Source organism: Pelmatolapia mariae, unplaced genomic scaffold (assembly GCF_036321145.2).
Source record: "Pelmatolapia mariae isolate MD_Pm_ZW unplaced genomic scaffold, Pm_UMD_F_2 NODE_ptg000615l+_length_15982_cov_1, whole genome shotgun sequence".
Lineage (NCBI taxonomy): Eukaryota > Metazoa > Chordata > Actinopteri > Cichliformes > Cichlidae > Pelmatolapia > Pelmatolapia mariae.
The window spans coordinates 1160-15982 of NW_027052298.1; the positions used below are offsets into that span (position 1 = coordinate 1160).

A 14823-nucleotide genomic window follows, 5' to 3' on the forward strand; every position below is an offset into this window, starting at 1 on the left:
CACCGATGCATGCTCGATAAAATGGGCGGATCGAGAACACATCCGGGACTTTTTCGCGTTCTCGGTGTGATGCGTACTTCGAATTGGAACAGTACTTGGTCTCCGACTGATGACGTATCACGAGTACACGAGAACGCAAGTACGCACAAGTACGCATATTGATAAACGCCCAATGACATGCAGGAAAAAAAACAGGAAAAACCTCCAGAGGGCGACAAATCAGCACAGACAGACAGCTCCATTCAAACTTTGCTGCCATCAGTAATAATTCTTCAAATATAATCATCAGTGTTTGAGCAGTTATGATATCAGGGACAATCTAGACATGTGTGACAATACTGAACATGTCACATGACACACCTTAAACATCATGTGATCCACTCTCAGTCTGCACCTTCATTCATGACTTCAACATGTTGAAATGAGCTTTGAAGAAACATCAGTTTAGTGCTGAAATATTCACGAAAAAGAACAACAACAAAGGGATGACACATGTTTGTGTTTCAAACAGGAAAACCAGCAGAAATAAATCTCGACCTGCCAGAGGTTTGGAAGTTTCCGAGGTTTATTTGAACGCAGCGCAAAGTGTTTCGATGCTCTCGAGTGTCCTCAAACGCCCCTCTGGGTGTTTCCTTCCTGTTAAAGTTTACTTTCACTTCTTGAACTTCGTTGTCTCTGACTGATGCTGATCGTCACCGTGTGAAGCTCCGTGTTAAGGTAACGTTAGCAGTGTGTAATGTTTTCCTGGCTAACATCAGCTGTGTGCAGCTTAGTTCCAGCACAAATCCGCCGCTCCATAGTTCGCGGTAACGGACTCACAGCTGGACCAACGAGGCCGAATGTGTCCGCCATTATCTCTTAGTGTGAATGAGAGCAGCAGCAGAGTTAGTTGATGGTCAGCAGCTGAACTCAGAGTCGTTGTTACTTCCTGACGACTGAAGGAAGTTTTTCCTGCCTCCATCAGTTTGTGGAGGAGGTGGAGAGGAGCCGCTGCTCTCACCTCACTGACTCTCTGAATGTGGCCTGAGCTGGAGCGGAGAGGCTCTGAGTCTTTATACTCACAGACTCACAGAGAGGTCACAGCTGGTTTGATAGATTATTGTTTGTCACAGGTGGAGTTTAGACGCAGATTAAACACATAAACGTCTAATTTTATAAAAACTGCGTCACAAAGAGTTGGCTCCGCTCCAACAGGAAGTGATGTTTCCACTACAGAGAGTCATGTGACTCAGACTGTTTCCTCCAGCAGACGGTTGGCTGATAACCGCAGCTGCTAATGTAAAAGAACCCACCCACCACTTTAATCACACTCTAGATCTTGTTTTAACATATGGCATAGAAACTGAACATTTAACAGTGTTTCCTGAAAACCCTCTGCTGTCTGATCATTTCCTGATAACATTTACATTTACAATAATTGATTACACAGCAGTGGAGAGTAGACTTTATCAAAGTAGATGTCTTTCTGAAAGTGCTGTAACTAAGTTTAAGAATATAATCCACCCACTGTTATCATCTTCAATGCCCTGTACCAACATAGAGCAGGGCAGCTATCTGAACGCTGCTCCAACAGAGGTCGATCATCTTGTTAATAATTTTACCTCCTCACTACGTACGACTCTGGATACTGTAGCTCCTGTGAAAACTAAGGTCTCAAATCAGAAGTCCCTGACTCCGTGGTATAATTCTCAAACACGTAGCCTAAAGCAGATAACTCGTAAGCTGGAGAGGAAATGGCGTGTCACAAATTTAGAGAATCATCATTTAGCCTGGAGAAATAGTTTGCTGCTTTATAAGAAAGCCCTCCGCAAAGCCAGAACATCTTACTATTCGTCACTGATTGAAGAAAATAAGAACAACCCCAGGTTTCTCTTCAGCACTGTAGCCAGGCTGACAAAAAGTCAGAGCTCTACTGAGCCAACAATCCCTTTAACGTTAACTAGTACTGACTTCATGAACTTCTTCACAAATAAAATTTTATCATTAGAGAAAAAATTACCAGAGAGAGAGAGAGAGCAGAAAAAGAGAGAGCGAGTTTTGAGATGTGAGAGATTTGTGACGTTTAGCGTGTTTGGAGTGTGTAGTTAATGTGTTGTCTTGTGTAGTTAGTGTGTAGTGTTGTGGATAGTTTTGTGTTGTGTGTCAGAACAATGAGGCGACTGCTGTCTCCAGGTAGAAACAGGAGTGATACACCTGCTGCTGTCAGACCTGCAGGTATCAGGCTGTGATGTTCTCCTTTATAGTGGAGAGAAAATATTGTTTTGGAGTGGCACAAATAATTTGTGTGGCATCTTATTGAAGAACAGCTGATTGTTCTGTAAATAGTTTGAAATGGTTATTTTAAAAAAGGGTAAAAGGTAAATGGATGCAAATAACTTTGTTGTTTGCAAAACATGCATCGGATTTTAAAATTGACAATTAATATTTACACTTAAAGTTATGAAATATGATTCATTAAAGATGTTTGTGGTTGTTACAGTAAAAAAAGTATAACTTTTTCTACTCTGATTTTATGTTTTTTGTCTGATTTTAGATCAAGTGTGTTAATACAGTATGTCAAAATGAAAACATGACTGTAAATTCAGGCACATGAGGTTGTGCTGAAAAGGATGATACCAAACAAGTCAAGTAAATAGTTTTTAAAGGTAAAATTTGGAGGGAAAGTAAAAAATGGCCAATTATACCCTGGACCCCAGAGGGTTAAACGTTTTTTTAAAGTAATGCAATAGTTACTTTTCAAGTAATTAATTACTTTTAGAATAGTGTAACTCAGTTACTTTTTGAAGAAGTAACTAGTAACTATAATTGAATTACTTTTTCAAAGTAACTTGCCCAACACTGGATCAGAGTTATTAAACATTGGTCTGTGAATCACTCTGATACTTAACAATTATATTTCAGTAGAAGTCACGTGTGACTGACTTTATTATCCTTTAAGTCTTATTGAGATTTAAGTCTCGTTTCCAAGACAGACCATCTGCTGTCATGGCAACAAAAACTGGTTTAAAGCTGTTTATTTCTCGATGAGGGTAGTATTTAGAAATATGAGAACTCTAATTTTTGTCATCACGGTCTTATAATATATTTACTTATTTGCTATAAACAGTAGAATAGATATATTTGACCAATAAGAACAAAGTAAATAAAAATCACACCTGAGTAATGATCTCAGCTCTAACTTTAATGTTAACATCAGCCTGAGGTTTCCTCAGTCTGTGTAGTTAATCAGAGTTTAACATCAGGATGATGGCTCATCATTTCCCCATTTGTCTGTGCTGTTATACATAATCTATTCATACTGCAGGTATGTTACACTCCAGACTAACAGCTGACATTTAACTAGAAAAGCTGTGAGAGAAAAGTTTTTATTAATCACATATTAAGATAACATGAAAAAAAAATCGCATAGTTTAGAATTTGTTGTGACATATTTTCAATAAACTTAGACAGTGCCATGAAAATGAACACATACTTACCTCAAAAAAAACATGTTTAATGTCCTGGATGTTTGTAGTTTGCAGGAAAAAAGACTCCATGATGAGTTAGTCTGAATGTTTTCAATGATGATCTGTAGAAAAATAACAGTGAAGCCTCTCAGCTCTCAGTATAGGGTGGAGTTTGTGGTGCAGCATGTAGGGCAGTATGTCGATGGAGGCAGCAGCTCTGTAGGTGGGCACTTTTATTTTTGGACTGATGGAAAGAATCTTGCTGATGTTTCTGTTTTACCTGTGTTGTTGTTGCCTGTGTGTCTGCTGCTGTTGACCTAAAGTGTTTGTATTTGCATGTTTCACTCGCTCTAGTCACCACTGACGTTCCTTTATGGAGTGTTTGTGCTACGATTATTAGGCATCTCCATGACAGTGACTTTGACTCATGGGTTACAGCTGATAGGCAGAGGTACAGTCAGCTTTTATTGTGACTCAGGCTGCAGGTTACTTATAATTCAGTGTTTTTAATATATTTAATGAAGTTATTTGAATTTGCAATTTGCCCGTGTAGCTCATTTTTGAACCTTTGCAGCCTTTGGGGTTGTTTGTTTAAACAATCTTTACAATTCACTTACAATCAGACAAACAGCAGCTTCACTGCATTTAGTTCATGTTTGTCTGTTTAGACAAAATCACTGCTGTGTTTTAGTGTCTCTGCTGGAACTGCACAAAACCCCTTCAATCACCATCCCAACACTGAGAGGATGTTAGACACACAGGGGCACCTTCACCCCTCCCCTAGGAGAGGCCCTGGAGCTGAGAAAGTACCACAACACAAAGAGGTTGACCTTTAACATGAGTTAGCTTAGCTAGCAGAGCAGTTAGAGTATGAACTCTGTAAGCAGTCAGCTTGGTCCTGGACATTGTTACTGACATAAAGCTGCAGCCATATTTGACCTGCTGCTTTGTAGGACTACAGTAATGGAGGATTTGGAGGCTGAACTGGGCTCTGTGACACTTTTTGTAGTGAACTGATGAAAGCTGTGTCTCAGATGGATGTTAGTCCAACTAGGGCTGGGCGATATGGCCTAAAATTCATATTGCGATATAATTTGAAGCATGTGCGGTAACGATATATATCGCGATATATTCTTTTCTTCTGTATAACATATTTTCCACACTATAAGGCACACTTAAAATCCTTTAATTTTCTCAAAAATCGAGAGTGTGCCTTATGTATGGTTGTGTTTACTGACCTCGAACCGATTTTGGCGTGCAGAAATCTGTTAAAAAATGTTTTAGTACAACTTTTGTAAGCCGCACTGCTTGATGGATTGTCAGAGCATTACGGCTGCCGTAGTGACGAGCTTCACGGAGTAATCTGGGTCCAAAACTCCGTCCACTTCAGGTCCCAAAGTCAAACGAACACTGAGAGTTAAAAACGGTCTAAATTCCTTAATCTTTAATAAAATCATCAGCGTTGCTGCTTTACCAGGTGTAACAATTGAGTTTAACATCCATGCATCTATAAAAACAGAAGTTATTAAATTTAACGGAGTTAGAAGTTAACAGGAAGTTAGCTCGCTAGTTTCTACCTAAACATGACATACCATGTTCTGACTGAGAGATTTTTGAAACTAATTAAAATGTACAGCTCTGCTATCACTTCCAACATAAATGAAGACAGAAAACTAAACAGCAGTGATGTTTACAGGGTTACTGAAGTTGGGATAGCTGGTATATAATGTTGTGCTACGTGATTGCTAGCGACACAGCTATGTTAGCATAACATTAGCACAGTGAAGCTGGAGGATGAACGCCAACTTTTTTTCCACTTGATAAAAGTTAACGTGAGGGATGCTGGTGGTTAGGGACAAATGCAATTGCATAGCAGGATGCTATACACGGGCCAAACTTCAGTCAGGAGAAAAACAGATTATTGTCGCCCGGCATAATTTGCAGATGATAAATGTTTGTAGCCGCTGTGATGCTTTTGACCAAAACAGGCGCAGCTTGATGACATCATCAACATGCGCTATCGCGATAGAGCGGTATAGTCAAAATCTCTATCGTTGGCCAAATTTATATTGTTTCTATCGTATATCATTTATATCGCCCACCCCTAAGTCCAACACATCAGACACGACCTCTGCAGCTCTCAGTTGATGTGCACATGAATGATTTGTGTTTCCTCTGCAGGTGAAGGTAGAAAGTGTGTGTGAGCTGAATTGAGCAGCATGGATCAGTGTGAGGACAGAGAGGAGGGAGTCCCTCCCTCTAAAAGCACTCTGTGTGGGGAACATGAGAGTCAGACCAAAGCTCAGAGGTGAGATGACCATCTCTAACTGTCCATGACTCTTCTCCATGTCACAGCTCAGCACTCACATCACTGCTCCATCATTATTCACAGGAACCCACCTGGACCTCCACCCAGCTCTGTGTCCTTACAGAGTGACCGGTCTAAACATGACCCCATTGATTTTAAATTTCAGCAGACATCTGCTGCAGAGAGGTGAGCTGTTAGTAACATGAACTCTTTGATTTAATTGCTTGATGTTGTTGGATATAAACTGCAGTGCAAACACATCATTGCCTGTATCTGAGCCCTAGCTCAACGCAACAACAGCCTGTAAACAATTATCTCCTTCAAAGCTGACCAAAATCATCTAAACAGGCATGTTTTAGATTGTTCATCAAAAGAAAGAACTAATGCATATTTTTAATTGACAGCTTCCTAAAAATCCAGATGTCACAGAGCTTGTGGCCCACATTTAGAAGAACAGATGGTGTGAGTTTGAGTATTAAAAGTACTAAAAAATGTATTTAAAAAATGGCTTAACACCATTTTATTAACACAGTGTTGATTACATATGTAATAAAAATACTATTTAAACAGCAATGTAAAAATCAGACAAATCTTCAGTGCTTTTTTTAAGGAAGATCATGGCATAAAAACACAACAACAGCTGTATACACTGATTAGAGGGTGACTACTTTTTCACACCAGATCAAATATGGTAAAAGTTACACTGTGATATGGCTATAATTGAAAAATCATCCTTCTGTGGGAGCTGGGTTAGCTGTTTGTATGGATGCCTATTAAGTACAGACAACAGGATCGATTGTAATGCTAATCGTGGGCTTTTTAATTTTATTTGTTTTTCACCTTAAAGCTTAAAGCACTGATTTACCAGACATGTGCAGCATGAATTTTGTTTTCCTAAGGTTATTTGGATATTGATGGTTATTTGGATCGGGTATTTATTTGCAGTCAGCAAAAAGTGTGTAATTTTAACCGGTGCATTTTCCAAAGTTCTGATAGGTTGAGACCCATCTTGGAGACTTCAGTGACTCTTTGCCCCAGATGCTTTGAGAAGAGCCCCATATTTTCTAATTCTGGGGATTTCTGGAGCCTACCCAGCAGCTATTTTCTCTTGCAGGGGTAACACAGAGACACAGACAGCCATTCACACAAACAGCCAATGGAGAATCACCAGTTGACCTCATGTATACCTTTGGACTGTGGAGGAACTCAGCGTGTAGAGAAGGAAACCAGTCAGAGATGGGGAGATCATGCAAACTTCACAAAGAGAGAGCCCAACCACATATTAGATTCGAACTCACAACCTTCTTGTTGTGGGGGAGCTGTGCTGACCAGGGCATCCATTCAGCAATTATGATTCCACGATAATTACTTCCTGTTTTTAGTTGGGAAACTCAAAGTACAACACAAATTTTTAACACAACACTTGATTTTAGTGTGATCAGCTGGAATATTAGACATCTACAGCTATGAGGAGACCTCTAAATACTTTGTCAAAGTATCACTGGCTGAATTGGGACTAATTTTCCACAGAGTGGACCAGCAGAGCTCAGAGGTTCCCAGTGGTCAGTCTGCCCAGCAGCATCAAACACATCTGGACTCCATATTTATGGTCTGTACATGTACAACAACTACTGTTACATCTATTCTGTTCACAGTCATCTCCATGCTGCTCTTTGTAGACCAGTGGATTGTCAGTGTGTCCAACATGGATCTGATGTTTGGCTCCATGATTTCAGTCTGATTGGCTCATTCATAAATATTCTGTTCCAGCTGCTGGAGGACAACATCATCACTTTTGTGAAGAACGAGCTGAAGAAGATCCGGAAGGTTCTGAGCCCAGATTACCCAGAACGCTTAGAGAGTCAGAGGGAGGATGATGAGGAGAGGAGCAGCAGCAGAGAGGCATTTGTGAAGATCACAGTGGACTTCCTGAAGAGAATGAAGCAGGAGGAGCTGGCTGACCATCTGCAGAGCAGTAAGAAACAGATGAAAATTTAAGCTAGTCAACCCTACTATTCTCCTCACATATTACTTTTACCCTTGAGGATATTCATCTCCAGAAAGTGGTGTACATACAATTTTGAACAAGTGTTTGGTGAGGCACTTTGTTTATTTAGTGAATACATAAATAGCCCCTTGATAATGAAAGTCTAGTGCCACCATCAGCCAAAAATTTATTTTAGAGCAAATGTATCTTGAAACGTTAGCGTTGAAATCTTTTCAAAATTACTGTATTTTCCGCACTATAAGACACTTAAATTCCTTTAATTTTCTCAAAAATCAACAGTACACCTTATAATCCGATGCACCTTATTTATGAATTCTGGTTGTGCTTGCTGACCCCAAACTGATTTTATGTGGTACATGGCGCTCAAAAATCGCGGAGTAATCTGAGTCCTAAACTCCGTCCGCTTTAGGTCCCAAAGTCAAACGAACATCACTGAGAGTTAAAAACTGTCTAAATTCTTTCATCTGTAATAAAATGATCAGCGTTGCTGCTTTACCAGGTGTAACAATTAAGTTTAACATCCAGGCATCCATGAAAACAGGATTTATTACATTTAACGGAGTTAGAAGTTAGCAGGAAGTTAGCTCGCTAGTTTACACCCAAACATGATATAACATGTTCTGACTGAGAGATTTCTGAAAAACTCAAATGTACAGCTCTGCTATCACTTCCAACATAAATGAAGACAGAAAACTAAACAGTAGTGACGTTGGCTACTGAAGGTGGCTAGCTGGTATATAATGATGTGCTACGTGATCGCTAGCGACACAGCTATGTTAGCATAACTTAAACACAATGAAGCTGGAGGATGAATGCTAAGAAGGTTCCGGATGGTTAGGGACAAATGCAGTCGCATGGCAGGATGCTGTAAACCAAGACCAAACTTCAGTCAGGAGAACAACTGAGAGAATCCATCCACAATACCAGGTTAGTCATTAATATTATGGAAGTGGAGGATGCAAGAAGAATGAGTTGAGTAAAGTAAAGTTTGACTTATCTGACTGTTTTGTTTCGCTTAATGTGTCTTATAATCCGGTACGCCTTATGTACCGGAAAAACACGGTACTAACAACATTAATGACCACAAGTGGATAAACCCTACTGTTTTTGGTGATAACAGGAGCTTTTCTCTAACGCAACCATCATGTCAAACTTTCAATTTTAGATTTAGCTTATGTTCAAAATGTTTCAAATTTTTTTTCTAATTTTGAGTGCACATCCATGCCCTTTGGAATGAATTCTGATTTTTGTGACCCTATACACTTTGCTCTAGTGTAACGGCATTGCTGTAATGCATGTGTGTACTTATTAAATTCCTGATTGAGACTTTTATTCATTTGCTCTTTGAGGAATTCCCATTGGAGGTTTTCAACGTCATCTCAAGTCTGTCTTGAAGAAGAAGTTCCAGTGTGTGTTTGAGGGCATCGCTAAAGCAGGAAACCCAACCCTCCTGAATCAGATCTACACAGAGCTCTACATCACAGAGGGAGGGACTGCAGAGGTCAATGATGAACATGAGGTCAGACAGATTGAAACAGCATCCAGGAAACCAGACAGTCTAGAAGCAATAATCAGAAAGGAAGACATATTTAAAGCCTCACCTGGAAGACATGAACCAATCAGAACAGTGCTGACAAAGGGAGTGGCTGGCATTGGGAAAACAGTCTTAACACAGAAATACACCCTGGACTGGGCTGAAGACAAAGCCAACCAGGACATCCAGTTCATATTTCCATTCACTTTCAGAGAGCTGAATGTGCTGAAAGAGGAAAAGTTCAGCTTGGTGGGACTTGTTCATCACTTCTTTACTGAAACCAAAGAAGCAGGAATCTGCAGCTTTGAAGACTCCCAGGTTGTGTTCATCTTTGATGGTCTGGATGAGTGTCGACTTCCTCTGGACTTCCACAAAACTACAATCCTAACTGACCCTAGAAAGTCCACCTCAGTGGATGTGCTGCTGATAAACCTCATCAGGGGGAAACTGCTTCCCTCTGCTCGCCTCTGGATAACCACACGACCTGCAGCAGCCAATCAGATCCCTCCTGACTGTGTTGGCATGGTGACAGAGGTCAGAGGGTTCACTGGCCCACAGAAGGAGGAGTACTTCAGGAAGAGATTCAGAGAAAAGATGCAGGCCAGCAGGATCATCTCCCACATCAAGACATCACGAAGCCTCCACATCATGTGCCACATCCCAGTCTTCTGCTGGATCACTGCTACAGTTCTGGAGGATGTGCTGGAAACCAGAGTGGGAGGACAGCTGCCCAAGACCCTGACTGAGATGTACATCCACTTCCTGGTGGTTCAGGCCAAAGTGAAGAAGGTCAAGTATGATGGAGGAGCTGAGACAGATCCACACTGGAGTCCAGAGAGCAGGAAGATGATGGAGTCTCTGGGAAAACTGGCTTTTGATCAGCTGCAGAAAGGAAACCTGATCTTCTATGAATCAGACCTGACAGAGTGTGGCATCGATATCAGAGCAGCCTCAGTGTACTCAGGAGTGTTCACACAGATCTTTAAAGAGGAGAGAGGACTGTACCAGGACAAGGTGTTCTGCTTCATCCATCTGAGTGTTCAGGAGTTTCTGGCTGCTCTTCATGTCCATCTGACCTTCATCAACTCTGGACTCAATCTGATGGAACAACAACAGAGAACCTCCATGATGTTTAAACTATCTCTCCACCAGAGTGCTGTGAACAAGGCCTTACAGAGTCCAAATGGACACCTGGACTTGTTCCTCCGCTTCCTCCTGGGTCTTTCACTGCAGACCAATCAGACTCTCCTACGAGGTCTGCTGACACAGACAGGAAGTAGCTCACAGACCAATAAGAAAACAGTCCAGTACATCAAGGAGAAGCTCAGTGAGAATCTGTCTGCAGAGAAAAGCATCAATCTGTTCCACTGTCTGAATGAACTGAATGATCGTTCTCTAGTGGAGGAGATCCAACAGTCCCTGAGATCAGGAAGTCTCTCCACAGATAAACTGTCTCCTGCTCAGTGGTCAGCTCTGGTCTTCATCTTACTGTCATCAGAAAAAGATCTGGATGTGTTTGACCTGAAGAAATACTCTGCTTCAGAGGAGGCTCTTCTGAGGCTGCTGCCAGTGGTCAAAGCCTCCAACAAAGCTCTGTAAGTAAATATGTGCTCATACATTCATTTTTCATTCATTTTTCAAACATTCAAAATAATATTTCAGCTAGAGAAGATCATCATGAAGGATATCTCTGGAAATTTACTGCATTCATCTTTCCCTTAATCCTGACTAGCCTCCCAGTTCAAACATCATGATAATACCACCACCTACTTACCTTACCTATTGGCCATATGATGAGCTATAGCTGGTCTCCTTTAGACAAGAGTTGAATCTTTCATTAGGCCAAAGAATTCAAACTTGTGCACCAAAGACTTCTTTTTGATGTCACTAAAGCCATAGTGACACAAATTTCCCACGTGTGGGACTAATAAAGGTTATCTTATCTTATCTTATTGTATCATCTACTCTGGAAAAAGAATAGTTAAAAAAATGCCCACGATGAGTGTATGCAAACTTTTGACGAAGACTATTAAGCACACACACACACACACACACACACACACACACACACACACACACACACACACACGTGTGTAAGGAAAGTGTGTGGACAGTGACCAACAATGCCTTATGTCTATGCCAACAGGTGCATTTAGACACAAGGGTTGAATTGTGTTTTCACAAAGTAAATTTAAAATGTTTTGTATTTGCTCCAATTAAAATTTTTGGTTATTTTGTTAACCATGTTAGGGCATAGAAATATCTTTCTTTCTTTTCTTTTGTGTGTTTTCAACATTTACAGTGATTTAATTAAACAAATATTCTTTTTCAGACTGAGTGGATGTAACCTCTCAGAGGGAAGCTGTAAAGCTCTGTCCTTAGTTCTCAACTTACAGTCCTGTAGTCTCAAACAGCTGGACCTAAGTAACAATGACCTTCAGGATTCAGGAGTAAAGCTTTTCTCTGCAGGACTGGAAAATCCACATTGCAAGCTGGAATCTCTCAGGTCAGGATTCTGCCATTTCTGCTCATCGTAAAAGAAAACCCTGATTTGTATTATTGCTAGCCCTCGTAAAACTGTCAAATAACTTTTTTTTTCTTTTTTATGCGTAGTGATAGACTCTGAAAATCTGAATTTTTTCACATTCCGATTTTTTTGGTTTGTTTGTATGTTTTAGACTTCATTTTGAAAACTGACTTAACAGTGATTCTTGAGATAAGGGACAAAACATGTCCGGCAGATAAAACCCAATTTTGTGGTTAAAAATATGCATACAAGTGTTAACCCAACTGCCTAAAAGACCAACCAAGGCAATTTTTATACAACAAAAGTATGATTTTTGCATTTTTTATACATATATATTTATTTTAAATGGTACAATAGATTACCAGTACCCTAAAAATCCGTTGTCCAGAAGCAGGTGTGATAATATTAAAATACAGAAAAAAAAAATAAAAGTAATGTAAGTATTTAAGTCAATACCTTATATAATATCAAAATATGCAATTGAAAATTTATTTTTACATATTTTTTAAGTGATTAAAATCGTGTCCAGAGTTTTTGTGAACACCATCAGATTTTTTTAAAAGTACAAAAAAATCAGGAATTATTGTGGGTAGCTTACACTCTGAGGACCCCTTTACCACTTCCTGTTTGATACACATGCCATAAGGTCACTGCTGTGATAAATTCTTTTTATTTTTATTTCATTTATGGCATACCTTTCTGATAAACTCTGTGTCAAGTCGATGTAATCCAAGATTTAATTATTTTTTTTGTAAAAAGAGCTTAATTTAGGTAGATTGTAGAGGCCATAAGCAACTGATGAAAAACAAGATGGCTTCTGTCAGAAAAACATGTGTTATGAGAGAAAGTAGGGTATTTTGTCAACACCATCAGGATTTTTGTCTGACGGTGTTGACCCTTTTTCTAATGGTGTTGACAAATGCCACAAAAGTGTGCTATTCACCATTTATATTAAGTTATTTTTTACTAATATTTCAGATATATTACTTCCTGTGTATTTTACTGATATTTCTGCTTTACAGATGTGTCAAATATTATCAAATTTGTCTCATCTTGAATCTCATTGTTTATGTATACATCATTAATCCTGTAGGAAAATGCTTAGTCCTCTGCATTTAACCCATTCACTCAGTGATGCAGTGGGCAGCTACCAATCCAGGATATGCGCTGTTCGTTGGATTTGAATGCTCAACCTTCCGATCATGTGGCATCTACTGAGCTAGCTGTGCCCCGAGAGCTGGTCTTTAAGTGATGATTAATGAATCCTGCTTCCAGGCCTAAACAACTCTGTGTTTATTAAGCCTGTTGTGCTGTTAAAATGTTTTAATGCTTTTTATCTTGTTCTATTACATCTAAACAAGCCCCTAAAAACAGTCAGTGATCACTGTCAGCCTAACCATCGGGAACCCTCACTTTAACTTTTATCAAGTGGAAAAAAGTTAGCGTTCATCCTCCAGCTTCACTGTGTTTATATTATGCTAACATAGCTGTGTCGCTAGCGGTCACGTAGCACATCATTATATACCAGCTAGCCCAACTTCAGTAACCTGACAATAGTCACTGCTGTTTAGTTTTCTGTCTTCATTTATGTTGGAAGTGATAGCAGAGCTGGTATATCATGTTTAGGTGGAAACAAGCAATCTAACTTCTGTTTTCATGGATGCCTGGATGTTACACCTGGTAGAGCAGCCACACTGATCATTTTATTAAAGATGAAAGAATTTAGACAGTTTGTAACTCTCAGTGATGCTCTCAATGAGTTCCTTTGACTTTGGGATCTGCAGCGGAGTTTGGACCTGGAAACGGCTAATGACATCAGACTTAAAGACCGGATAGCATCTCTATTGCTTAATGCATAATTGTGTTGTGAATATTCATCCTTAATCTGTAAAAAAGCATCAGGTTCAGAAAAACTATAGTAATTACAAAATGGTACATTTCAGGCTAGAATAGCAAATGGGGAACCTGTCAGTAGAGGAATGAAAGAGAAGGAACAGGGAGTATCAAAAAAGGAGAAAAAAATTAACAGCCAGCCCGAGTTGAAGAAAGAGTTTCTCATAAAGGAAAGGGAAAGATGGAGAAATAGAGTGAAAAAGAGAAAAATAAAGAACATCAGTGATCTGAAAGAAAGAGAAAAAAGGCAGAAGAGAAGGTTTTGGAAACAAGCACAGAGAGACAAAAGGAGAGAAAGTACAGCAGGGTCTAAACACACAACCACAGAGTACTTTAGGAATCAAGGAGTGGTAGGCAGCTACTTGCTGCTGAACTATTAAGATGTAGAACTTGACATGTGCAAAAACAAGAATTGCTATGATGTGTCTTGTGATATTACAAAGGTTGTTAAGGTTTAATGGTCATTTTGAAAGAAATAATATCCTGTTTTCTACTAGTGTGTCACCACCATCAGCACCTTGTCAACTCCATAATATGGAGTTTTTGTTTATTTTTCTCTTTTGGAGAACCATATATTTTCCTCCCTCATGATCTTCCAATAAAAATACGTAATTTTCTCAATAAATGTGTAATTTGCATTCTGCTTAATATGATTGTTTCTTATAGAGATTAAATACAAGCTTCTGAAAATATATATGACTGTAACTCTAATAATAAAAAGCCAAAACAATCTTACTTTTAAATGTGGTATAATTACTTTGAAAACATATGTGCATAAACAATAGAACAGAGAAGCTGCTAATAGTCAAAATAGCTGAAACAACTTAATTTAAAATATATATTTTTGCATTTCTTTGTGTCTGACGGTGTTGACAAAAACCTTGCACTTCTCTAGCAAAAACATAAATTATTAAAAATTGTTACACCTGGGAGATTGTACCAAAACATGGTGACACAGCCAAAACTTTGTGTAACAATTATATATAAATATGTTTTTGAAAAATCAAAAAATATATTTTAGAAAATTAAAACCTGTTTTGTCCCGAATCTCAGGAATCACTGTTAAAACATTAGTCCATTTAAAGCGCTTTTTTGTTTTGTGATATT

At 39.2% G+C, this 14823-nt stretch overlaps 1 protein-coding gene across 1 annotated transcript; it reads left to right on the plus strand.

Annotated features, from left to right (window-relative positions):
- Positions 1–644: 644 nt before the first annotated feature.
- Positions 645–10262, plus strand: LOC134623392 (protein NLRC3-like; the record flags this gene model as incomplete). Its single annotated transcript, XM_063468551.1, has 6 exons — positions 645–717; positions 5628–5754; positions 5839–5940; positions 7285–7363; positions 7525–7729; positions 9112–10262. Coding segments are annotated over exons 2-6 (1626 nt in total), but the record flags the coding sequence as incomplete, so codon positions are not given.
- Between the last annotated feature and the right edge of the window lie 4561 nt (positions 10263–14823).